Consider the following 25372-nt stretch of genomic DNA (forward strand, 5'->3'; position numbering starts at 1 on the left):
GTTGGGCTACTGCTGCCATCTAGTGCATAATCAGAGGAAAGAGGGATGAATAAAAAATGGTCTTATATGTATTATGTCACTGAAATGTTCTCACACAATATGTCTTTTTTAATTCAATAAATGAATGCTCACTCATACAAACACACACCATCCAATTACACTTACATGCACTCTACCAAAACTATTGTTCATTAAAAAAATAATATTGAAGCACTCCTGCACACGACTGAACACACACCCACAACTGAAGGGATCTCAAAACTTACTACTGAAATACACAAATACAAACTACTGAAACAATATCACTGTGGCTGTTAAAGTGTTTCCTTAATATTTCTTCTGGGAGTTTTGGAATATTTGGTCTGTTTTACATAAATAATTTCAGTTGCTCATATAAGAAAACAAGTTCAAAATGAACTACAACCACCCAGCTCCGTCCCTAAACATCTCATAAGAGACATGAAAAGCACAACCAAAGAGTTTGGATGATAATTATAATATAATTAATCAAATATGAGACCAAAAAAGGCTGGCACCGGCTGACTGGTACTGTACATGCCTACCAAATTTCATTGACTTTCCATGATTACAAGAACAAAGTGAGCGAGAGTTTGCGACCTCCCTCTGGGTGGTCTAAAAATCATCAATGTGAGACGAAAGTAAAGTATACACAGTACAACTAGTATACTCCTTATCAGTGACCTGAAATGACAGGATTTGTTGAAATATTGTAAACTACCCAGAGGGTGGCAGCAATGCAATGACAATTCATGTTTACTCTACCGAAAATAATAGAATAGAAGAAGGAAATAGTAGCCCACTATGGTACCGCCCCGTCTAATGGCGAGCAGCAACACTATAAGCGACTTATATCACTCAGGATGTGTTATAACGCCTAAACGCGTCAATTATGTAAATGCATAGTCCTTCCTGACTAACTTGGGGCTAGTTCTCGCAGTGCCGATAATGCCGAAAATGAAACTATGGATGAAAACGGGCGAGGAAGGTGGAGACGAAACGACAGAAGAAGATGTTTTGGATCCATCGGAAAGCCGACGCATCCCCAGTGTTGTCCCCCCGACTTCGATGTCCAACAGGCTGGATCATTCGCCCAAAGACCACGTCTACCCAGCCCAGCTGGATAAGGAGACCGTTTTCGAGTGGTTCGGCCTTCATCTAAACCCTGCCAAGCGAATCGAGTTCATGTGCGGACTAATGCATATGTGCCAACCCTTGGAGCTTCGCTTTTTGGGATCGTACTTGGAGGATCTGGCCAGGAAAGATTATCACGTTTTACGGGATTTTGAGTTTCGTGCAAATAATCCACACGAGTTGGGGATTTTATCGGACTTAATCGACCCGGTGGTGAGATCCAAACTACTAGTATGTCTATCCCTACTCGGATCTGACAGCAGGGAGTGCGCTGGGATACTCTTTCGCATACTGAGCCATGTAGATTCGTCCCTGTTCTACAAAAAGTACGACTACTCCCTTCCTTTATTCAGGGAAGCCCGCCACCACTCGTTCCATACGGATGGGAATGCTTGCAAAGCAACATGCGGGGTATCGAGCAATGAGATCCCCGCAGGACCTTTGGACCAGCTAGCGCTGCTTTTCAGCATGGCCTCTTTACATCCAGCTTTTCATTTCCACCAACGGGAGACTCTACGGACACATCTTGACAAAATCGAGCTCGCAATAGAAGAGGAAAGACGTCATTTTCGGCGAATTGCACAAGCGACTGTAAGTCAACCGGTGACGATTAATCGATCGGTGATGCTAAGCTACCTCTTGTTTACTACTTTGATTTCACCCCCTTTTGGTTACATTTTCGAGTTACGGAAGTTGATTTCCCTCTATTTAAACGATCAAGCTAATGTCAAAAGCAGGCGATTGTTGTTTTGACTGTTTTTTTTCACTATGACAGCTGGTGCTACTTGGTCAATGTAGCTAAATGCTAACCTGTCTGGCGGGGTCGAGTTTTACAACACGGCAGAGGTGGGGTCAAGTTACATATATGTAAAGCTAAGTGCGTCTCGAATGAATGTATCATTTTCGACCAAAAAGGGCTTTTGCGATCTCTTCCACATTCATACTGATGATATCAGTAACATGTGGGGGTTCAGTGTTACGATCGAGGATCATTACAAACTCTTACTACAAGTGATCTTTGAAAATTACTCGTTTTCAAATTCAACATGACTTTGATACACAACTTTGAATGCGAATCTTTTTAGATTACGTACCCGATCTCCTTTTATATTAGATCCATATAGTTGTAAGGCCATTGTGAAGTTCCGTTTCTGAAGAATCGAAACCGAAGGACTAATTGATTAGATCGCCAGGTGTTTTCCCTTAACCTGCAAGGCATACAGCCAATGCCCAATTGTGTTTTTTGTTTGATAAGACAAAACAGTGAATTTATCAACGATCGTGGTCCATTAAACAATAAATATTATCTCTGCAAACAAGAATTTGTAAAATCATTTAATTATTATTGTTTATTTAGTTTATAATGGCCTATTACTCTTTATGTGGCTTGGCTCAATGCAGGTTCAGAAACAATGTCACACACTGTGATGGTCGACCTATTAAAGTGCTGCATTAGCTCACTACAATGTACTGTACATCTTTTAAAAGTTTCATTTAAATCAATTAAGATCATCCTCAACATCAATGTGAGTGAAGGGGGCCATGTGTGCTAAAGATGCTCTGCTCCTAATAAAATACATGTGCCATGATGCATCAGTACAAATGTGCTTTACGGTGAACAGAGGGGGCTAATAAGATTAGAAATAAGGGGCCAAGACTGGACCTAAAATATTTTACAGTCCATTTATGAGGATCCAATGTAGAATCCTTGAAAATAATACGGGAGAGTTAGGCTGAATTCTGTGATAGAATGGATAAACAGCCAGTCTTTTGACTATTGTAAAATGTGTTATTTTTAAATATGTAATGGTTGGTCATAAAAGACAAACACATTTTTAACTTGCCAACGTATTGTCTCTTTTTAACCCCAGGAGCTCCCAGGCCAGAAGGTTGAATATCTACCATCTTCAAGTTTAGGGGAATCTGGAGACTCCCATTTAACTTGTCAGAGCCGCCGCGCGAAACGCAATGTATTACAAAGAGAAGGTGAATATAAACACAACCAGGCATTGTATAAATATTGTACATATACTGAATAATCTGCTGTATTTTTTTCCTTTGCTCTAAGCACATTTGAAGTTGATAATGTTTCGTATTAAAATATTAACACAGCAATTGTCTAATACTATATTACTTTTTTTTCCCTTTTTTCCAGCGGTGCATATAGAAAAGATTGTGCTCAAGTGTATCTCTCTGACCAAAATAGACAAGGAATACAACTTTGAGGTGAGGAACCTTAACACGCCCTGGCATGTAATAATGGTCATTTATTGATGAATTGAAACATACGCCACTGATCAAAACATTTGCAATCTGGATTGCGTGTAAAAGCCTATTGAATTGTCAGTTTTGTTATATAGCCATATGTATGCTGTACACAGAACAAAGTACATACATTTCTTCACTCTGTTTCAGGTAAAATGGTCAGACTCCTCTTCTAGTAATGTGACCAAAACTCATCTAGAACTGGAAAATTTCCTTTTTAAGGTCAGCTCACTTTATTAAATTGTACTCAGCCTTAACTTCACTTTTAGTGGGAACACTTTGCAATTACCATTAATGTCTCTGCAGCTTCCTAAAGATCAGTGCACTGAGTCATTTGCAAAGGGCCTCCTCAGACTTTTGAGCCAAGGGGGCCACTATGAAAGCAGAGAGGACGAGAAAAGTCTCAGGTACATTTCATTGTCATACGAGCAATATTCGGATGTCTGCAGGCAAGCATGCATAACATGAGAACTGAGCAATTCATTTTAAAAGTAATTCTGGAAACTGTTATTTGATATCAGTGTTCTTCTGCTGGTTTGAGATAAAAGCAATTAAATTTTCTTTTACCTTTCTCCAGGGAAAAGTTCCTGGCGGCACCTCCAGTTTTCAGGCAGAGCAGGAAAGTTTGCAGCTTCTTCAATTGTGACTCCAGTTACTCTACAAAACCATCAGGTTGCCGTTGTAAGTTGCCAATAGTTCATCTAAAATGTCAAGTAATTATGTCACTAATAACAATTGGTAACAATATATTCTCACTTAATGTGTAACTATGTATTGTAGCAATTAAAATTGAATCTTACTGTCATTGTAGTGCAATACTGCAATTGTTGTATTGTTTCTCTCACTAGGTAACTGTCAGCTAGGGAAAAACTTGCAAGCTGATTGCTCCGATGCTTCTAGTCAGGACGAAGGTGAGACCTTAAAGTGTCAGTAATGTTGTCATGAAAATTATATCAATAAGACATTTATAGATTTTAGCCCATTTTTTGTAGAACAACATAGTAGTTATAGTTCTTTTTTCCCCAGACATAGAATCTTACAGCCACAAGAAAAAGCATGGAGCAAAGAGTGCAAGTCAAAGGTAAATAGGAGGCATTAAAGTTGAAAATAGTTGAATTGATTCCTATTAGACTTCTCCTCAGTCTCTCCAGTGCCAAAGGCCCCCAGGGAGAGAGTCGAAGGGGGGCCCACGTGGCTGAACTCAGTGGTCCTGTAGAAAGGCGGAAGAGAGGCTTCAACCTGAGAAGTGTGGCAGAGATTGAGCAGGTGAGCTGTCATTGCCATGAATTCTTGTTATAATCAGACAAAGTAATTACTTTAGGAACAAAACAAAACCTGAGCAGAATCAAGCAAAACAAAGATAGAGGTTTTAGTGAAGTTTTCCTGTTACCTACAGGACACAGAAAAGAAAACACATCCAGGAGTCAAAACCAAGGGAAGAGTCCTGCCAGCAGAAAGGTACATTTCTAACTCATCTTTAAATTTTCAATGCGTTGTGTTAAACAGAAAAGTCATTGTGGGTCTCTTTGTTTCCAGAGAGTCCGAAAAGGGATCATATGTGACCAACGGTAATTTGGTACCGATTCATTTGCCTCAGAACAAAGGTAGGTGTTTCAGAATAGCTTTGTCACCATAACTATGTTTTTAACATCCTGAATGACATTGAACATGGACTATATTTGACAAATACTCACTCGGCAATATATCAAATCCAGGTTTGGTAGCTGCTGCATGTTCTGGTCCAGACACTTTAGGCGAAACGTCTTCAGAGAGTTACAGTTCTCCATCAAGTCCTCAACACAGAGGAGCAGAGAGTCTGGATAGTGAGGATGATCATAATAAAGGTAAAAAAAATAAAGTCAAAGCAATTGATGATACACAGAGAGTAATATATTCCTTCTAACTTAGCTGCTTCTCTAATAGATACCGACAGTCACTCGGACGACTTCTGCAAAGTATCTGGACCTGCAGTGTTCTACGCGCATCAAACGGATCCAAGTGTGGTGGAAAATCCCATGTCGATCCACCCTTTGTCCTCCAACAGCCACACAGCCGAGCTAGACTTTACCAGCCCAGCGTTCCCCCCGCTTTCCTTCATGCATCCTCTTGCTGACGTGCTCCCTAATGGCGCATGCGAGCCCCCACTGGCCGCGCCTCCGCGTGCCAACCAAAGCATTCTCCCTGACGGAAAGCCACCCCCCGGTCCGCTGATGCCGATTCCTCCGGGAGTTCCGGTGATGCCGAGCCCTGCAGAAGCCGAAAAAAGGGATATGATGCCAAACTTTGGCATTTCTTCTTTAAGCTTCCAGCCGGGGGCGCAGCCTCATATCCAGAGGTTTAAAACCGCTTTGCCGCATAGCCCAAGTGCTCACGATGGCTTGTCAGAGAGCACTTTGACACGGTCACTGCCCCTCGGAGAGGCTTCGCATGCCAAGCACCCCGGTTTGAACTTACCGTCTGCTCTGCCGTCGCCCTTCGCACCCGCAGCTCCCGGACACTCGCAAACGGGCCTAGCGCCAGCTGCACCCACGCACAGTCCTGGCCCGGCACCCAGCCCAGCACTTGCCCACAGCACGGCACTTAGTGACTGTCTATCTTACAGCAACGCCGGTGCTTCCTGTGGAAGCGGCTGCGACAATCCCATCGCTCTCCAACAAACCCCGCCACAAGTGCCACCCCAGCAGCCCACGGCAGCACCGTTGCCACAGCAACAACAGCAGCAGCACCTGCTCGGATGTGGGACTTGCGGCTGCCACAACAACTGCGGCGGTCAAGGAAGCGGCGGGACTGGCTGTCAAGCGCCGCTTTTCTTCCCCAACCACCAAATGGCGGCGGCGGTGCGGCAGGTCTTCAGCGTCCCGCCCCCCCTCGTCCATCTCACGAGCCTGTGGATCAACAGCTACCTCACCCAGGGCCAGCCGCCCCACCAGGCCAACGGGGCCGCCGCCGCCGCCCTCCCCGCCTTCTACTCCACCACCCCACCGCCCGGCCACCCTTCAGCCTACGGGCCCCTCCACTCGCACGCTCAAAGCCACGCCGATGTGCCGTCGCACATGCTGAGCACACAGGTGGTAGCGGCAGCCGCAGCGAGCTACAACTTCCAGCAGCAGATGACGCCCACCGCTTCCTTCCAACGCTTTTACCAGCAGGTTTACCCCAATCCTCTTCAAGCCACGAACCCGGGGGGCGGCGTGAATAAGAAAAATGGAAGCGTGTCCTGTTCCAATTGCGGCGTGAGCGGGCACTACGCTCAGGAGTGCAACCAGCCCTCCATAGACTCCACACAGCAAGGTATAATGCATATGAATAACATCACGGACCTCTCTTTTTATGACCGTATATTCACAACTCGCTATTTGATCAAACTTCTCTTTTCCAGGCGGCTTCCGATTAAAGTACACTGCTTCACATGTGACCGAGGCACTCGACGGCGCCGATTAAAACAATTTAGGTGGGCTGTTTCCACGGCAACGCCAAGACGCCCTACTTCCAGATGCTTCCGAGTGGTCGAAAAGAGCAACGACAACAAAAAATAGGAGCCGACTAAGAGAACTTGTGACCTGCCAAGGACTCGGAGGTCAAAGCCGACAAAAAAAGTATTTGTGCCTAAACTTTGTTCACAGGAAATTTTCAAATGTCTCGTGCACACGTGGTCCTCTCCTTTCAGTTGAGGTTGGATATTTTTGCACTGAGGGTTGGAAATATTTAACTTATTGTTATTATTCCTAGGACGCTTTTAGTTTTCAAAGGAAAGATAAAGCTGAGCAACAAGACAAAACTTACGCTTCTAAAAAAGAATGCTATTTATGCTTTGTCGTCATTATTGTTCATAGGAGGGTTTTATTTATCTGAATTTTCGATAAAAACAATAATCAAATTAGAATTGCTAAGTAAATAATTGTTTTGATCTCACCGTTTTAATTTTTTGAATGTACACCTCATTTAAGTGTGAAATGTCTGGAGCTCGTTCTTATTTTGCCACTCAATTACGTGATGGGTATTTGAAGGTAGTTGCTGCTTTTTTAATCTGCATTTTTAAATGCTTCGTTCCTTAATATACACTACAACATATTTCAAGCCCGATTTCTACTTTGGTTTTCTTTCTTTTGATCCATCATTTTGCCACATGCTATTTAAACATCATTTAAATAAAGACGTGACAACCCAAATTAAACATGAGGTTGCTAACTGCCTTGTTTTGGAACAATAATAGAAAGTAGTTTCTAAAACGTTAACAGTGGTTTAATCTGTCATATTATAAGTGGATGCGACGTAAACCTGGTTCAGTGGATATTTTTGTATTTACCTACAAAATAATTATGAATTTGGCTGTGCTTGTTCAACTCTTAGAGCAAATATCAATGCTGTCGCTTAAAAATTAGATTTCTCTTTAAGTCTGGATCCAAATTATAAATCATTCCAAACAAAAGTTGGATTATCAATCAAGATTAAACACTTGATTGTAATCAAGTAGTATATTTTAATTCCATGGGTTGGCCATCCTTGTCAAGTGAAAACCCGTTAAGGCTGGGTGGCCGTCTTTATCCGAGTTTAGGTCCTACCACTATGTGCTTTGTCTTAACTTACTACACTAGAATGACAAGGGTAAGAGGAACTGTCATACTTTTTTTTTGTCCATCATGAATTTTGTTTTTGAATAAACGATCTACGGTTTGGTTCAGCTTGGAAGTCATAATATGTATATGTTTTGTCTCCACTTTGTGCTCACGAGAGCTGCCTGCTGTTGCAATGAAGAACTATGCATGTACATTTCTTTCACGTTCGGTTGTAAATGTTCAAAAGGAAGGATAACACTTGTCAGGATAAATATTCTGCAGTTACTCACCGCTTCCACGAAATGATTTCTTTCCCAACTTGATTGACTGAATCACAAGGATTGCTGATGTCCATGACTTAGACTTGTGAAGGGGGAAGTGCTATGTAAATGTAACTTTGCAGAGGGGAAACTTGAGTGTTGTGTTGTAAAGAAACATTTTGACAAAAAAAAACTATTACTGTTCATTTGCTAGAGGTCGCTCTTGTTTTCAACTCAGTTGAAATGTTTACTGTACTCTTTGATACTGGAAGGCCAGATATATTTCTAGAGCAGAATTTGGATTTTATGCAATCTGTTTTCATTTCAATTAAAAGCAATAAATGGTGAAAAAGGATGTTTTGGTTCAATGAATTTGTGACTGGTTGGGGTATATCATTTCATTAATATACCAACTAAAGCCAATGAGGTGGGTGTATAATTTAATGAAAAAGTTGGCACCCACATATTACTATTTGCAATGCAACGTATAAACATTCTACCAATAAATGTGTCAGCTATTACACTTAACAAATATGGTCTAATGCAGGCTCCTAAAGTCAGCCCACTTTCTAAAAATGCAGAGTACATTCAACTTCGGATGTTCTGCAGTGAGTCTATGAGGCACTTGTTATAATCTGCAACTTGTTCATAGACGTTCTTGGACACGGAGGCAAAGTCGCTTTCCTGAGATTTTGAGGCGATGACTGGGATTGTCGTCAAGGAAAACCCGACACAAAATTCAAATGTCATCGCGCAATGCTTTTGTGAAGGATACATTCTTTCATGACAAAGTTGTTTTGCTCCAAATGTTGCCACTTTCTCTCCAGGTTAGCCAGCTATGGAGAGAAAGCCAAGATAAGCATGCATTATTTGATTGTAAATTTTCTCTTATATTTAGCTTCTTTATTTTTTAAATTAATTACAAAAATAGTCACTTGCCCTATAAAGGATGAATGTCAATATTATAATATGCCAACTGTATGACACTTGGTCAGGTGCTTGTAGTGTCCAAACCTGTGCGTGGGTCTCATTTTCTTCCAATTTGGTCTTCAGTGCTTCATATTGGTGGCTCATTTCCTCCAAAAGCTGTCGGAATGAATCTCGCCTTTGCGTGAGGGCAACTCGCTCCTCCTGCAGTCTCTTTATGAGGAGATCAAACACACCTTTTAGAATACGGCTGTAAACACTGATCCAGACTGTGTACATGAGGCCTAGATTCATACAGTTTTCCTCTCGTCTGCCGTGTGTCTTAGAGTTTCCAAGTCCCTGTAGGTGAGCAGCTCCGACTCCATCTGGCTGACGCTTTCCTTGAGCGTGCTCAGCTCTCCTGTGATCTTCCCCTCCAGCTGTTGCACCTTCTCCAGGTCTTGCTGCAAGCGATGAGACTCTGGGAAGCAAACGCAACAACAAAATATGACTCAGCGGCCGTTGTGGGGGGTCTGTGGCCATAACCAACCGGTGGTCAGTCCCCTGGCGGTGCTGGCTGACTGCGACACCTCCGTCTCCTTGCTGACCAGAACGTCCTGCATGTTCCTCAGCTCGCTGGCAGTGATCGTGTCCACTCGACGGAGCCGCAACATGTTCTATCCAAGACAAAAGAGATAAGGCTTTATTAACCGGATATTCCATTTTTTCCTCCCTCTTCTTCACTCACCCGGCTGCAGTGCTCCAAAAGGGAGACTATGTTCTCCTGACTCTGAGCCATCTTGTTGTGCTCCTGAGTCTTTAAATCTTCAAAGGCCTCAAGGAATCCTGGAGGCGTCATTTTACATAGTCAGGGAGTACATAAGGAATCCAGAAAAAATAGACCAAAGTCTCCATGTCATTGTACTCATTTTGTGTTATCACGCTAATATAACATTGCAATCATCCAATATTAGCAGCTGTTGTGTTCATTGTTTTTGTTGTTGTAAATAATACTATGTACTGCATATTAACATTGTCAATGAATTCCTTACCATCAATTTCCTCCTCTTTCTTCTTCAGAACTTTGTACTTCTGTTGACACTCCCCTTTTAAGAAGAAGGACAAGTTGAATCAAAACTTGAATTGTTAAGTGTACATTTGGGAAAAAAATAACAACAAAAAACGCTGTGACTCATGGCCTAACAGTGTGAGAAAGGCTTTATCACCAGAATTTTTTCGAATGTTGTATTCGTTACAATAAAGTTGTTGTATTTTTTTTTTAAGGTGAAGAGAAAAACATTGTTCTATGGCCTTTTAGCACATTACCTTGAGCCTCCTCGGAGTCCTGCTCATGTTGTCTGATCTCCTCCGCAATTTGACTGGACCTTTCCCTGATCTCCCCCAGCCTAAAGGTACACATCACAGATATCCTCTTAACTTTTTAATATCAACCGCTGGTTTGCTGAAATGTCAGCAAAATGATCCACATTTTTTTCAGTACATTTTCTTGACTCAAGGCAAAAAACATGACATCAATACGTACTGTCTGTCCATGCTGGCAATTTCCTGATTGTCCTCTTTCACCTGGAAAACCAAATATAACAGTGTGAGAAAGGCTTTATCACCAGAATTTTTTTTGAATGTTGTATACGTCACAATAAAGTTGTTGTGGCATTTATTTGACTTTGATGCCTCGAGACAATTTGCACATATAAATGAACATGCAGACTTAAACAGACTCTCATTAGTGTTGACAATAACAAACCAACCTGTTTCAGTAGTTTCTCTCTTTCCTCCTGAGGGGTGCTGAAGCTCTTGTGCTCCGCCTCCATGTTGTCCCGCTTTGCCTCTAATGTTGACAACGTTTCATGAAGCCGAACTACTTCTTGCTTTATCTGTGAGTGAGCCAGCTCCTACAAAATTGGGGAACAAAAAAAATGATGCTTGGATTATACCAGGGAAAAAGTGATAGGTTCACGCTACTATTATTTTTCCCGCGCTCCGTTTGGCTCCAACTCACTGCTTCATATTCCTCCTTCCGAGTCAGCATCGTGTCTAGTTCTTCTTGGAGAAGAGCCAGCTCCTGAAAAATAAGAAACTGAGTGAGTAAACAATTAACAACATGTGTCACTAAGAAAATTCAGCATCACAGAATTAGATTTTTTAAAAAAAGTTCTAGCTAGGGATGTCTCCAATTTGAACCTGATCAAAAATCTGGTACTTGGGGTCGGGACTTAAATACTAAAATATGTCATCTGTACATCCTAAAATATACCTGTAAAAGCTCTTCATTGTCTGTCGTCATGGTGAAATATTTCTCCTGCTTTGCAGCTGGCATTGCTTGGACAATCTCCTCGGCAACACGCCTCTCCTTCTTGATTTCCTCTTCAATGAGCCTAATGGCGTCTTCCCTTCTACAGAAGGAATGAGGGAATAAAATAAGGTCACTTTATTTACCCAATTAGACTAAGAAAGTCAATTCAGGGACAGTAAAAGAAATTAAAAGTTCCCATATCTTCTGTATATGTCCTCCATGTGCGGATTTTTTTTCCTGAGCAGACATTTTAAAATGCCCTCCCGTTTTGTAGCTGCACTGCAAAGTTTCTCGATTAAATACATTTAGTTTTAAGTCTTTCAATTCATTCCACAGGTCTTCTGTTTATGAGGGTGTTGCAAGGGTGTGACAAGTGATAATATTATGTAACATCACTTGTGGCTGTCCGACAGAACAAGGAAATGTGGAATGAACTAACTTGTTCAAATAGCGGCACAGACGAAAATACTTCAAGTGGAAGCTTAAGCAACGGGCAAAGGTCCTGTCTTACGCTGGCTGCACCAAAATCAACTCGTGGATTCACCCCCTTACTCCGAACATAACAAGAGGTATGTGTTAATACATTTTCCAAATGAGATTACTGCCAACTAAGCTCACATGTAGGGAGCAAAGGTTATTCAGCCGAGAGATATTTCTCGTCAAAATTTCAATTTATATAGCACTTATTGTCTCGGTGGTAAAAAAAGAATGTTTTTGTTCCATTTCAAGGACGAATTATGGGCCATCCCCAATTTATCCACCTGCTGTGGATAGTGACTCTTGTTGCAATATTTTTAACCAAGAATAGCTATGCTGCTGATGTTAAAGATATGCAAGTAAGAAAACATTTCTTTTTTTTTGGTTTAATCTGCCACATTTAGTACACCAAGTGTTTCAAAATGTAGTTTTCGAGCTTTAACTATCCATACATACATTCTGTGATAGGTTCACAACTTAACCAACAGTTTTCTGAAGGCTATCCCCCCATGCAGCACCAACTGGTCTCTTTCTAGTCTCGTGATTGAGAGGAATCAGATTACCCTGTCAGACGAAGACAGACAATCCCTGGCCACTTATTCTGGACTGCTGGAGCTCCACCTGGATGACAACTATGTAACCAATATATCATCTCATTACTTGTCTGTCGCGCCCCACCTCAGGGTGCTTTCATTGTCCAAGAACAAAATCAGCAGGTACATTTATATGCATGAGTGTATTTGATATTTGTGTGGAATCTAAATTACTCCTAAAAATGTTACATTTAATGATTAGTGGACATGTACGCTTGTCTGAGCATAGGTTAAGTTTTTCCACTCAATGGAGGTATGAATGTGAGTGTTTATGGGCGGCTGAATGACAAACTGGCTGTCCCTATCTGGTGACCAATCCAAGATAGAGTCTAACTTTTGCCTATGGTTAGTATACACTCCAGCTCACCATGTTAATAGTTAACTTTAGAAAGTTAACTTTAGAAAACGAGTTCTCAAGTTTGGGGCTAAACTGACATTTCTGAGTAAGGAAATTTAAAATGTTAAGTTGTGTGACTCGAAATGTCAAATTTTACTAACTTTTTTTTAAAACAGTTTACAGCCCGAGTCATTTAATGGCCTCCATGACCTCACAGTGCTCAACCTGTCACACAACCTGCTGACAAGTCTTCCAGCGCAGCTATTTAGCAAGCTTAATAATCTACAGGCAAGGAAACATACTCGGATACATGTTCACACCTGCTTTTTTAAATGAATGTAAAACAAAAAAAATCATGGAAGGTCACCTTCAAGATAAAGACACTGTATAAACAATGTAGCATCTTCATGTAATGTAATTTCCTTATCTTCTCTGAATTCAAATAGGTAGTAGACTTACAGGACAATCCATGGAATTGTTCCTGCCAACTGCTCAGCAGTATTGCAGAGATAAAAGCAGCAGTAGTCATGACTGGTAATAATCTCCACAGCTATGTTTAATAGCAAATTTCTGGGGATCAATTAACTAGATACATAATTCAATAAAGACACAATGAGCAATAATGATGCCTTCCATATATGTTCTATCCTGCTTGGTTCTACAGAAGGGAAAAACACTAAATGTGCTTCCCCAGAGCAACAAGTTGGAATGGATCTTTCCGAGGCTATCACAAAGTGTCATACAACATCCACACCTCCCTCAACCATGGCCCCTCAAAACCCACCATGTCTCACAAAGGGGTCCACTCAACAACCACAGTTGTCCGCCACTTTGCCCAAAATTTTACAAAGCACGGACCCAAAAGGCAATGGTAAGACATCTGCAATTTGGTTGTCTGCAGGAATGTGAAGCTGTCTAATCATTCACCTTTAACTCCAATTAGAACAAAAGTCTGGAAACACTTGGCTGTTCACAGCGTGTGTTGCAGCGTTGGCACTGACGACATCAACTCTTATCGCGTGCGCCATCAAAGGCCCCTCTTGGTACAGGCTTTTCCACAACTATCGACATAAACGATTGCAGCAAGATGAGAGCCACTCAGGCCGCACTGCTTCTAGCATTTACTCAGAGACGGACAGGTACATGAACCAACTGACATTCACCTTTGAGCCCCGTAGAGCTGATAGGGAAGAAGACTACTTTGAGGACCCGTACATCAAACCAGAGATGTAGCATTAACAACTTGACTCAGGGGCTACAATCTAAAGACTTGGAGAAAATTGGTGGTGCCCTAAAATTGATTGAAAGACTACCAATGTTTTTCTTACAAAAGGAGAGCTGGTAAAATGAAAACATGTTTAACTCTTCCAAAATACTTACTCTCTTCTCTCAATAAAGATGCTGTCAATGCTTTCAGCTTCTCTGTCATTCTGGGCTTTCAACTAGTTTAAAAGGAGAAAAGCAAAATTAGAGATAATTAAACATTGTCTGTTTTCTATTTCTAAAGTGCACTTACGCTGTTGTAGTCATTGATCATTTCCTCCATGTCTGAATTGGTGTTGAGTTTATCCATCAACTAGAAAAATCACAAAAATTCAGTAGGATTTGTGCAAGATTAAGGTGTGAGAACACAATATTTTATTATTATTCCTACTGCTGAAAATGCTCTAAGTCCTGCATGGCTATTTTTTTAAAGACTAAATCAACTTGCCATTGCTCACCATGTTATAGTCAGCCAGCTGGCCCTGCAAATCTCTGATCTCTGCAGCCAGACTTTCAGCTCTGAGAATTGAACAACCAAAAACACATTTAAATAAAATACAACTCGTCAGCTTTGCATAAAAAATGTTTTAAAAAAAGATGCCCACTGACCTCTTCTCATATGACAGGTAGACAGAGCTCTCCTGATTGAAAGTATCAATCTCTTTATGGAGTTTACTGATCTCTGTGGTTAACTCATTGATCTTACTCCTATCAGAATACCAAAAAATACTTTGAGGTCCTTGTTTATATGCAATGCCTTCCATTATTAGACGGCTAAATACGTAACAGACCTGAGAAGACCCAAGTAATAAGACTTGTCCAGAATTTGCCTCTGGGGTCCTTCAAGGGGATGGAAGAAGAGATGAGAACGATGATTCATTATGTAACAATCCAATTAAAATTTTGAGTGTGTGTGGCTGTGCTTTTAACACTGCAAGCAGTCACACATTAAGAACATAGAGTAATGTAGGCCAGGATGGAAAAAGTGAATGAACAGAATAACTTTGTTTTTACCCTTCAAACCTGTCTTCATCCCACTGAGCCCTTGTTGAGTCACAGGCCTATCAGTCACTTTAATCTGTGCTGATAGGACTCCAGGAGTAGTAACGAGAGCCCTTAAACCGGGATGCGCACCCGTACCTGGGACCATCTGTGTGAGAAGAGAAAATAATCCCATCAGGCAAAACATTACTGACACAGCGACGCTAGTAACTAATTACACAGTGTTTCAACACATGTTGTTTCTCACACATCTGATAATGTTTCCCCAACTTTTCACGGTATCAAGCTTGTAAAACGCTTGGAAAAACGTAAATCTGATTGCACGAAAACACTTGTTGGATACTTAGTAGAAGCAGTGCTGTACAGAGAAATGTGATGAAATGAAGAGAATGAATACAATTTCAAGATATTTAGGATGTAAAATGCATACTGTATATGAGTCTGACGTAAAGAATAGGTGTGGATTCACTGATATTAAAATAATGAAATGATGTGATCCTTCTACTAGAAGTAAATCATTTGTACAAATAACAGACGTACTCCAGTCGGTATGCGGATGGCTGTAGGAGGAGGTCTAACAGCGGTTATAGGTCTTCCACCTCCCGGTACCACTGATCCGGTACGACTCATAGGTCGACCCAAACTGGAGGGAGGCCTTTGACTTGCCATAACCTAAACCTAAACAAAAAACAACGTTTTGTTATTGCCAAACTTCTGCTGCACAATTAAGCTCACCTGTTATTATTTAGGCACAAATCGCATGTTAAATATTGATAAGTAACATGCTGAAATGAATGATAATAAAGAATAATAATACATCTACTATATACGCCAAGCTGTGCATAATACACAGGGTATTGATCAAATATATATAGACTAACCATATGCATGGTGGTGTTCTATAACGAGATCTTTGATCACCGTTAAGCATATTTATGAGAAACACCAAGCCATTTGTCCTAAAAAAAATATATGAGTAAATGAAATACCTTTAATGCCGTTTTGTGCTTTTCACCAAAATGTCAAATGAGGATCTTTTTCGTTTAGAGTTTAGAGGATGGCTGCAGAACTCGCGAAGAAACCCTTGGTTTGTTGTTAGCAGCATAGATATCACATAGAGAACTAGATGGGAAGAGTGGGCAGCGTTAGTCACCGGTGGTCATCTTAAAACAGTATTCTCAGACGGAAAGTTTGCAGCGAACCTGTATTAACCTTGCTATGATTCAGCCTGGATATTGATATACATATTTAAACATCCAGTCGAAATACATTTTGACGCATACACATCACTTACTGATTTTCTGTCGTTTATGAAAAAGAATGAAAAACACACCCTGCATCGACAGTTGTTTTATATTAATGACACATTGGCACCGACACAAAATGGCCGACAAATTATAATGGCTGACCAGTTTAGCCTACAGCACGCTTTTTGCATCTAGATCTATATACAACAGATATATATGGTTACTATGGCAACATCCTTGTGTGGCAAATTGGATTGGTCTAATGTGAAAAATAATTTTACTGTCTTGCTGTTCAAAAAAGCGAAATGACCGTCACCGTATTATCTGCTATAATATAATCATTCTTAATATTATATATTAATAATAATAATATTGTCTTTGGTAGTTATACCACAACCGTTTGTCTTTAAAAGCTATAATTTATGCCCACTTTTACACGACATAACATGTAATAACGCCCACCTTTTTTTGTCCTGAACTTTTATATCTTTGTTGTAGTTTTTTTTTAATTGTCACCGAGATGTCATTCGAATAGAGACGTCAATAGGAGGCGACGTCATGTCATTGACGCCTGTTTCCATTCAATCGTCTCCATCGCAGGCTGTATTATTTAGTCTTAAAATAAATAATTTGTTTTTCAATTAAAATAAATCAAATGTTTTCATTTTAATATGATAAACACTGTTACAGAATTAACCACTTTGACAAAATACATGTAAAATGTAATAAAAGTGACTTTACACATTATCTCTCTCTTTACGCAATGAACCCATTGAGAACGATCATAGTTATCTCCACCACACGAGTTCTACTAGCGCAACATGACATGTTGGCGATCGTGTTGTTTGCAACTAATAAAAGTTCACACGCGACATTATCACGGATTAGCAGTGCGTTCAAATAAAAAAATGACACGTTCGGGTATTCGTAAACAAAATTGTTTTAGGAGTAAGGAAAACGTGTTTGAAGCGATGCTGTTGTCGGCTTCATGTATTTATACGTCCGAGATGGAAGTACCTCATAACCACAAGGAACATCACATGCGAGGGACTATTAGACTGCATACCGGAATGGATAGACCGTGTTGGATATTTATTTATGTTAAATAACTATTCTTGTTCCTTTTGAGCGAGAACCCCGGATAGAAACATATGGCTAGATGCATTTTGCTGCCTCAATTTGGCGGCCATTTTAGAAGAGGGTCAGCTGATCCTAATATGATTAAAATCGATGTAAAGTGTATTTTTAAAATTACCATTGCTCAACTTTTAACCGAACTTGGCTCATCATACATTTTAGCGATGCAGTAATCCACTGCATATTTAAAAAAATAATCATTTCGTGTTTTTTTCAACAAAGGTTGGAATGAAAACACAAATACGCTTTTTTATTTATATCTTTTTACAACCAAGCTGTTTGGAAAACTGCCTACGATTAAGCAAGTTTTATTGCCGTGCATTTCCCTCTTTACATCCGCGGAAAAATAAAATCAGCATGGGGAGAGTTGGGTTTCTGTTCCAAGATGGCCGTCAGCTACGAACGCCGCCGTTTACAGGTAAACCAGTGTTACCAGATTGGATAGATTCCTGTCCAATTTTTCAAAAACTAAGCGGGAGAAAAATGCAAAGGGGAGTTGATAAAATTTGGGCTACCTTTGTCAAACTTGGCAATTTAGTAAGTAACTGTTTTGATTAGTTTGAATTGTTAAACGTGTATGTCTACACCTTGAACTGCAGCTGCATTGCTTTTTTCACTGTCCTTGATTTAATGCGTTTTAGTGCAGTAGAGCTGCATATAAATGCTGGCACTGTCAAATTCAGCCAATTAATTCAAAATAGGTTAAGATGCATTGTTTTTTTAAATATATATACATAGAGCAGTGAGATGTTTTTATTGGTATTGTTAATTGGGCTATTTTCATTGACCTGTTATGGATGCAATGTAAGGAGAAAAAAATATATATAAATAAAATAATAAGTGCACATAATTATCCCTGGGGAATATAGATGTGCCTAGATTGTCAGATACGCCCGGGACGAATTTAGGGTGAATACAGTATGACACGCGCACACACACACGCACGTACACACACGCACGTACACACACACCCCTGGAAGTATCTTCCGATATCTAACTATATATTCGATATATTCGCACTATGCATCTCGCACCACTGTGAAGCATGTTATATGTGATCAAAATGGAATTATGAGAGAGGAAGTTATACATTACCCAGAATACTTTGAACCAACAGGACATCCACGAACGTGACGCGCAGCTCGAGCGCGTCGCACCAGAGGCTGTTACGTCCGTGTTCTGTTACGTCAGCATCATCCCGGCACATGTCGACGTCATCGAGGGAAATCTCGAGTCGAAGGAAAAACATCTGCATCACGAAGTTGGAAGATCATTTTTATAAAGGACTCGAGCATGAAGGCATGACAAGGTTACAAAAGTTCAGTTGTTTGCAATTCACTTTAAATGTCTACAACAAGTCACTATAATGATTATGTGCACAAATATGATGTAGGGAAAAAGCTAATATGCAATATTGTATCCATGTTTTTCCCTGCATGAGAATTGTAACCCTTATTTTGAAGATCATGCAACATAAGTCATGTAATATTGCACCATGTTTTCACTGCATAATTTTGAAATGACTTTATAAAATAGCTTAACCCGCCCCCCTAACAAACAAACAAACAAAAACGTATTTGTCCAACTGTTATGATTTGCTTTTTCTTTTAATGTTTTTGCCACTAAAACCGGGTTGCCTGTTGTGGTGACTTTCAATACATAATTCATGTTTATTAAAATATTTTCTCACAGCTAAAGTAGAATACAATGCAATGAATATAGTTTTTTGGATTACTATTTCCCCTCCAAAAAAATACTTCGAGTGTCCACTGGTCGGCGACTCGTTGTATAATAAATTCGCATTCTAATTGATATTGGACGTCACACAAGTCCAAATTTTTGATCCTGTCAATGTTCCAATTATTGCCTTTGTGTAACTTCTCGGAAACACGTTGACGCATCAGTGCCGTGACGTCAAACAAAGTATCTATTGTATTTGGGATGTAATATATGTATTTTTCTGCATTAAGAGCTTTGGTGACATAAGTTTTGACGTGATAAACAACCGGGGTTGAAAGGCGGATAAGTCGGCCTTGGGATACGCCAAAACAAATGAGATATCTCACTACTGTTAATATCCTCAGCTGATGGCGAGGAAAGGAGAATGTGGATCATTTTTTTGACTGGATTTATTAATGCGATTGAAAAAAATCGATAGTTGAGCGGGCAGCTGACGCCCGTCAACTTTCGCCGCCCTTCTTGTTTCCGAAGGCGTCACAAACCACGCCCACGTCTGTTCAATGCGCCCCAAATTTTTAAAGACTTAATACTATTCTTTTGAAGGACATGCGTTAAGGACATGGTCGTTTTGATAAAGAGAAAAAGAGAAACGGAACACATGTGATATACATGCGTATTATTTGTCCGTTTCTACAGGAAACCGCAATGGATGTAAGTATGATATTTTTTTCTGAAAAGTAAGGAGTTTGGAGAAAGATATCTTTTATTTTTTTTTTGCAAGAAACTACAGGGAAAGACCAAATGATTAATGGTTTCCCTGTAACACGTTAAACCATACAAGTTGCAATGTTTCAAAACCATTTAGTTTTGTTTGCATTTTTTTAATTTAAATTCATGAGTGGGACAAATAATATACTGTGGGAAAGTGCAATGGATTGCATTTCAATTAAAAAAATTAAAACAATTACCAGGCAAAAAAAATAAAATCATCTCAAATTGAGATAATAGGACATACCAAGTTTAGAAGACTTTTTTTTCCTCAGGCAAAGTGCAATATTTAAGTTGTCCAAAGATAAAGATGATGTCCATGTAGTTCTTCTAGAACCTGAAACATAAATGGTCATTTAAAGGGCCGGGAAACTGTCAAGAAACTTGATTACTTACAGTGGGGCAAATAAGTATTTAGACAACTACCAATTGTGCAAGTTCTACTAGTTGAAAAGATTAGAGAAGCCTGCAATGGTCAACATGAGTAAACCTCAACCAGAATGTGGGGAAAAAAAACAGAAAATCACACTGATTTTTAAAGAACTCAAATCCTGCACTGCCAGATGGGCCACCTGAAGCCAGTGCACATCCAGGCCGTCTGTGGTTCGCTAGAGAGCATTTGAATGATCCAGAAGAGGACTTGGGAGAATGTGTTATGGTCAGATGAAACCAAAATAGAACTTTTTGGTAGAAACACAGGTTCTCGTGTTTGGAGGAGACAGAATACTGAATTGCATCTGAAGAACATCATACCGACTGTGAAGCATCATGCTTTGGGGCTGTTTTTCTGCAAAGGGACCAGGACGGCTAATCTGTGTAAAGGAAAGAATGAATGGGGCCATGTATTGAGAGATTTTGAGTGAAAATATCCTTCCATCAGCAAGGCGTGGCTGGGTCTTTCAGGATGACAGTGAACCCAAACACAGGCAGGGCAACAAAGGAGTAGTTTCGTAAGAAGCATTTCAAGGTCATGGAGTGGCCAAGCCACTCTCCAGATCTCAACCCATAGAAAATCTGTGGAGGGAGTTAAAAGTCTGTGTTGCCCAACGACAACCCCAAAACATCACTGCTCTGGAGGAGATCTGCATGGAGAAATGAGCCAAAATACCCGCAACTGTGTGTGAAAAGTTTGAAGAGTTACAGAAAACGTTTGGCCTCCTTTATTGCCAAGAAAGGGTACATAACAAAGTATTGAGATGAACTTTTGGTACTTATTTTCCACCATGATTTGCAAATAAATTATTTTAAAATCAAACAATGTGATTTTCAGTCTTTTCTCCACATTCTGGTTCTCATGGTTGAGGTTTACCCATGTTGACAATTACAGGCCTCTAATCTTTTTAAGTAGTAGAACTTGCACAATTGGTGGTTGACTAAATACTTATTTGCCCCACTTTATCATTAATTCAATATAGGAATAATATAAAATAGTAATTATTAATCTTATTATAAAATAAAATGGCAAATAAATAAAATAGTAATAAGAATTGTATACAAACCTAACCTTTTCCACCAAAAGATTGATTCATATTTTTCCTCATACCGCTTATCCTCACAAGGGTCACGGGCGGGGGTGCTGGATCCTATTCCAGTTAACTATAGGCACATGGTCACCCAATCACAGGGCACAAGAAGACAGACAACCATTCATGCTCACACTCATACATAGGGGCAATTTAGAGTGTTCAACCAGCCAGTTTTTTGGGATGTGGGAAGGAAATGGAGTACCCAGATAAAACCCACACAAACCCAGGGAGAACATGCAAAGTCCACACAGGAACCGTAATGGAACCCTTGATCTAAGAACAGTGATGCCAACGCACTAACTACTCACCCACTGGGCCGCCTATGTTTTTACAATGATGAAATGGTAGTTATTTTTTTTCATAAAGTTTGGACTAAATATAGAAGTGACCCAGGCTATAAATAGATTTTCTGTATGAGTGTTGTGCTGGCTTGTTTTTTTATTGATTTTTTAAAATTTAGTTTATTGCAAGATAATGTGTCTGTTGGGCAGACGCTGCAAAGGACTAAGATGACAGGAACTTTGTTGATTGGGCAGAAAAATAAAAGTCGGGAAAAAAGTGAATTACTGCAGTCAAATGTGAAAAATATCAATATGACTTTGGGGGAAATTTCTGAAAAGAATTTTTTGGGGCACAACTCATGAGGAATAAGTCAATGTTTCAGCTTGTGTTCAATTGTAGTATTTATATAACAACTCTCCAGACTAGCCCATTGTTTAATTCTTTGTTCTTTTTATTGTCTTTGAGTCTTTAACCTTTTGGAAGTCCTGCCACTGCCTTCCAAATTTTCTCACACGCACCACATTTCATTGGAGAATGTCCTATTAGAGTAGAAAGTTATTCACCTTCTAGAATTGCTTCTAGTACATTGGAGAGATTATGTGTTATTTAAAACAAAGTCCCCAAAAAAAGTCGGTCTGCCGTTTGTTTGACACTAAGTGAAATATATTTGTTCACTTATTGGTATGTTTTCATATAGGGACAATCCCACAAGTTATTAATACGTTTATGTTAACCTAATGTTGCTGGCAGTGTATGCACCCATTCAACTCTCATAATTACAAAACAGCTTTGTCAGCTATGTAACAATTATGCTTTGCTGAATATGGTACAGAGCGTCTCGAGATGATATAACTGCTGTTCTTTGCTCATAACTTTCTTCTTATTTACTTTCTAGCCTCCTCAATCTCACACTTTAAACACGGAAGGAACGCAGACGTTAACAGCGATGACAACAATCAACCCACAGACACTTGCTCCAGAATCCAATGCCTTTGGCTTCTATCCGAACGTGTGGAATCCAAATAACTATTTTCCTTCAATCCAAGGTATTACCACAATTTTACTTCCTCTGGGATATTTTAATTATTTATCTGAGTGTAGACACAATTTGTCTACAGTTAAATAAATAAATAGGTTTACAAATAAACAGGTGGGTCCTTGTCGCTCTTATGGTGTAGCTCTTCTTGGGAAGAACACCACAGAAAGCCACAAAATACCACAATTGATAATCCATAATCTCCTCCTCCAAAATGAGAATATCCATTGCAATATGTTTTATATTCCCAGAAAATAAAATAGAGATAGGCTAGTAATACAAGAAGTTAGGCAAACTGCCAGCTTGTCTATTTACATTATAGTGGCAAACTCTTGCCATTTTTTTGAATGGTGATGAAATATTAGAGGAACATGTTGTGGAAACAGTGGTTGTTCCTTAGTTTGTGCAGGCAAGCATATCGTGTCGCATTTATCTCTCAATATAATGCAGATTGGCCACAAAGTGAAGTCAATTTATCATTTTCCGGTGTCTGTGTAACATTTCAGGTGCATTTGTAAAACTGAAAAGCCACCTAATGTATGACGACATGTGATACAATGACCACCTTTTTTTTATTTGAAGGAGGTCCTTTCTGTTATCAGAATGAGGCAGCACAGACGGTGGCAACAATGGCTATGCCAAGTACACAACCGACACAAACTCTGCCCATTCCATACTGCACAGAGAGGCAGGATAACTTGCAAATGCAATTTGCTCAACCACTGGCAGGTACAAATACTGTATTGCTCTAATACAGAGGTGACCAAATTACAACCTGCGGCCCAGTTTCCATTCTCACACAACAAATAATGACAATATCATTGAATACTGCCCATAAAAGAAGCTGGAGTTCAGCCACCTTAATGGTGCCCTTAAATAAACGAAGGGATTAAAACAGCGTTGTCATGTGTGGCAAACTAGGAGAGAAAATTTAATTGAAATTTGAATGGAAGTTTCCTTAGAAAAGTACATAGGAGGAGTAATAGAGACAATATAAAACACACTGGCTATTAAAATTCAATTCTAGTATAAGCTGCGTATATGTAAATAAGATTAGAAGTATTTAGAAATCTTAAAACATGACTGTTTTGTTTGTTTTAATTTGACAGGTGACATGACAGCCACACAGTTACAATACGCTAACTCCATCCTACCGCAGGGTGTGGCTCAGGGTAGTGGTCCTCGAAACCAGTCAGAGCGCAGCTTAATGAAAAACAGGTAACTTATTCTAAAAGGCATTTTCATAAGTAATTTGTTTCAGTAGCCCAAACATAAAATGTTTGCAGGGAAGCTGCTCGTGAATACAGGAGAAGGAGAAAGGCCTACGTACAAGGTTTAGAGGAACGTGTGGCAAAGCTGGAAAATCAGAATAAGGCTTTGAAGGAAGAGCTTAAAACCTGGAAAGGAATGTGTCATAATGGCCCATAGGGGAAAGAAACATGCATGTATTGACTGTACATTTCAATTACTAAACTAAAATTTAAATGCTGCTATGTTGGAGGAAACGAAGGACGTTTGCATCTTTTTGATGCTGCCGTGTAAAGGGGTTCAGTTATCCAACTGAAAAAATAGTTGTGGTAAGTCTGACGAGGAACCTGGGTTAAGCAACAAGTCACCTTTCAAAATATTAGACCTCTACTTTCTCAAATGCACATATTGTACACGTGTGGAAATCTGTAGAAATTATGTACTATGCTGTATCATTTTCGCTGAACTGCTTTAGAATTGTTGTAGATTTATATGCTTTTATATTTACTGTATATACAGTACATATAGTTTTACATTTTTGCCACTTTGTCAAACTCTTATTTTTTGTAAGTTATTCTCTGAAATTATAATTGTTTTTTTCTCTCATGCTGATTATTTTCAATGACAAAGCCTAGATTACTGCCAGGCCTGTTCCGTCAAGAATTACCACATTTTCTGCACTATAAGGCACAAAAAAAAACCAAAAGCCAGCGGTTCGACGTATAATACAATGTAATTTATATTTGGATCAATATTGGTTCATCATTGTATGAAATCAGTTGATGCATAACTCCAATCGCTATTAGAGCTTCATCTAGTGAATGTATAACCCAATCCCCTAGGACTACCAAATTTTATAATCCAGTGTCCCTTATATGTATACAATTTTTAAAATAAACAATTTTATTGAAAGTCCGGTTTATAGTGCAGAAAATACGGTAAATTGGTGTTATGATCTCCAAAATGCAATAAAATGGGATTACACAAATAAGGTAATTACTTTTATTAGAAATAAATTGAGCTTCTGTTTGAAGTTATTTTTTTATCAGAAACCATTGCTAGCAGACATTTCAGATTGTGCTCCCTTGTGATTGTTGTTTTGAGGTATGGGCCACTTTAATGTTGGGATTAACTCATTGTCTGCCATTGATGGGGACTAAATAGACATAAGGTGAAAATACCCACTGTAGTGATTTAAGGAGGGGTTTTCAAGACATTTATTTTGTCTTAGTGGAAAAATAGGCTCAGCTGGATGAGGAAATGGCCAAATTGCACAGGGGTACAAAAGCAACTTGGTAAATCATTTCTGTGTAGATCCACATC

The 25372-nt window shown here is 39.6% G+C and overlaps 5 protein-coding genes across 10 annotated transcripts in view; 3 read left to right on the forward strand and 2 right to left on the reverse strand.

Moving 5' to 3' along the window:
- The window catches only part of LOC144091574 (collagen alpha-1(XXI) chain-like), a 35762-nt gene extending 33403 nt beyond the window's left edge, over nucleotides 1–2359 (reverse strand). The window contains exon 1 of the mRNA XM_077624041.1: nucleotides 2247–2359. The gene's annotated coding sequence lies outside the window, so the exon portion shown is untranslated. The remainder of the gene's footprint in view (nucleotides 1–2246) is intronic.
- Nucleotides 815–8585, forward strand: zcchc2 (zinc finger, CCHC domain containing 2). Its single transcript, XM_077624040.1, has 14 exons — nucleotides 815–1743; nucleotides 3024–3138; nucleotides 3308–3378; nucleotides 3568–3639; nucleotides 3724–3824; nucleotides 3995–4098; nucleotides 4266–4328; nucleotides 4444–4498; nucleotides 4560–4683; nucleotides 4814–4875; nucleotides 4954–5021; nucleotides 5133–5261; nucleotides 5341–6708; nucleotides 6797–8585. The coding sequence occupies exons 1-14, from the start codon at nucleotides 967–969 to the stop codon at nucleotides 6856–6858; spliced, it is 3171 nt and encodes a 1056-aa protein (XP_077480166.1). The 5' UTR covers nucleotides 815–966; the 3' UTR covers nucleotides 6859–8585.
- On the reverse strand, nucleotides 7256–18761 carry ift74 (intraflagellar transport 74). Of its 3 annotated transcripts, none has more exons than XM_077624031.1 (21): nucleotides 18605–18761; nucleotides 16115–16247; nucleotides 15666–15803; nucleotides 15138–15273; nucleotides 14915–14963; nucleotides 14733–14831; nucleotides 14582–14642; nucleotides 14377–14436; nucleotides 14241–14302; nucleotides 11415–11553; nucleotides 11160–11222; nucleotides 10909–11052; nucleotides 10683–10723; nucleotides 10466–10545; nucleotides 10192–10245; nucleotides 9888–9985; nucleotides 9690–9816; nucleotides 9457–9620; nucleotides 9248–9373; nucleotides 9009–9069; nucleotides 7256–8937 (listed from the first exon to the last, which is right to left on the reverse strand). In XM_077624031.1, the coding sequence occupies exons 3-21, from the start codon at nucleotides 15792–15794 to the stop codon at nucleotides 8822–8824; spliced, it is 1809 nt and encodes a 602-aa protein (XP_077480157.1). In that variant the 5' UTR covers nucleotides 15795–15803; nucleotides 16115–16247; nucleotides 18605–18761; the 3' UTR covers nucleotides 7256–8821. The 3 variants fall into 3 exon arrangements, with proteins under 3 accessions (XP_077480157.1, XP_077480158.1, XP_077480159.1); XM_077624032.1 differs by lacking the exon at nucleotides 18605–18761 and adding an exon at nucleotides 17390–17623; XM_077624033.1 differs by lacking the exon at nucleotides 16115–16247 and having other exon boundaries at nucleotides 18605–18755.
- On the forward strand, nucleotides 11896–14273 carry LOC144091575 (leucine-rich repeat-containing protein 19-like). The gene is made up of 7 exons (XM_077624042.1): nucleotides 11896–12022; nucleotides 12183–12289; nucleotides 12399–12646; nucleotides 13037–13148; nucleotides 13307–13394; nucleotides 13525–13731; nucleotides 13804–14273. The coding sequence occupies exons 2-7, from the start codon at nucleotides 12191–12193 to the stop codon at nucleotides 14091–14093; spliced, it is 1044 nt and encodes a 347-aa protein (XP_077480168.1). The 5' UTR covers nucleotides 11896–12022; nucleotides 12183–12190; the 3' UTR covers nucleotides 14094–14273.
- On the forward strand, nucleotides 17189–24741 carry LOC144091572 (cyclic AMP-dependent transcription factor ATF-1-like). Of its 4 annotated transcripts, none has more exons than XM_077624036.1 (6): nucleotides 17189–17927; nucleotides 18627–19900; nucleotides 22661–22811; nucleotides 23384–23530; nucleotides 23911–24019; nucleotides 24088–24741. In XM_077624036.1, the coding sequence occupies exons 2-6, from the start codon at nucleotides 19859–19861 to the stop codon at nucleotides 24227–24229; spliced, it is 591 nt and encodes a 196-aa protein (XP_077480162.1). In that variant the 5' UTR covers nucleotides 17189–17927; nucleotides 18627–19858; the 3' UTR covers nucleotides 24230–24741. The 4 variants fall into 4 exon arrangements, with proteins under 4 accessions (XP_077480162.1, XP_077480161.1, XP_077480164.1 ...); XM_077624035.1 differs by lacking the exon at nucleotides 17189–17927 and adding an exon at nucleotides 17982–18046; XM_077624038.1 differs by lacking the exon at nucleotides 17189–17927 and adding an exon at nucleotides 17982–18046 and having other exon boundaries at nucleotides 18627–18818.
- The last annotated feature ends 631 nt before the right edge of the window (nucleotides 24742–25372 follow it).

This window comes from Stigmatopora argus, chromosome 17 (assembly GCF_051989625.1).
Source record: "Stigmatopora argus isolate UIUO_Sarg chromosome 17, RoL_Sarg_1.0, whole genome shotgun sequence".
NCBI classification, from domain to species: domain Eukaryota; kingdom Metazoa; phylum Chordata; class Actinopteri; order Syngnathiformes; family Syngnathidae; genus Stigmatopora; species Stigmatopora argus.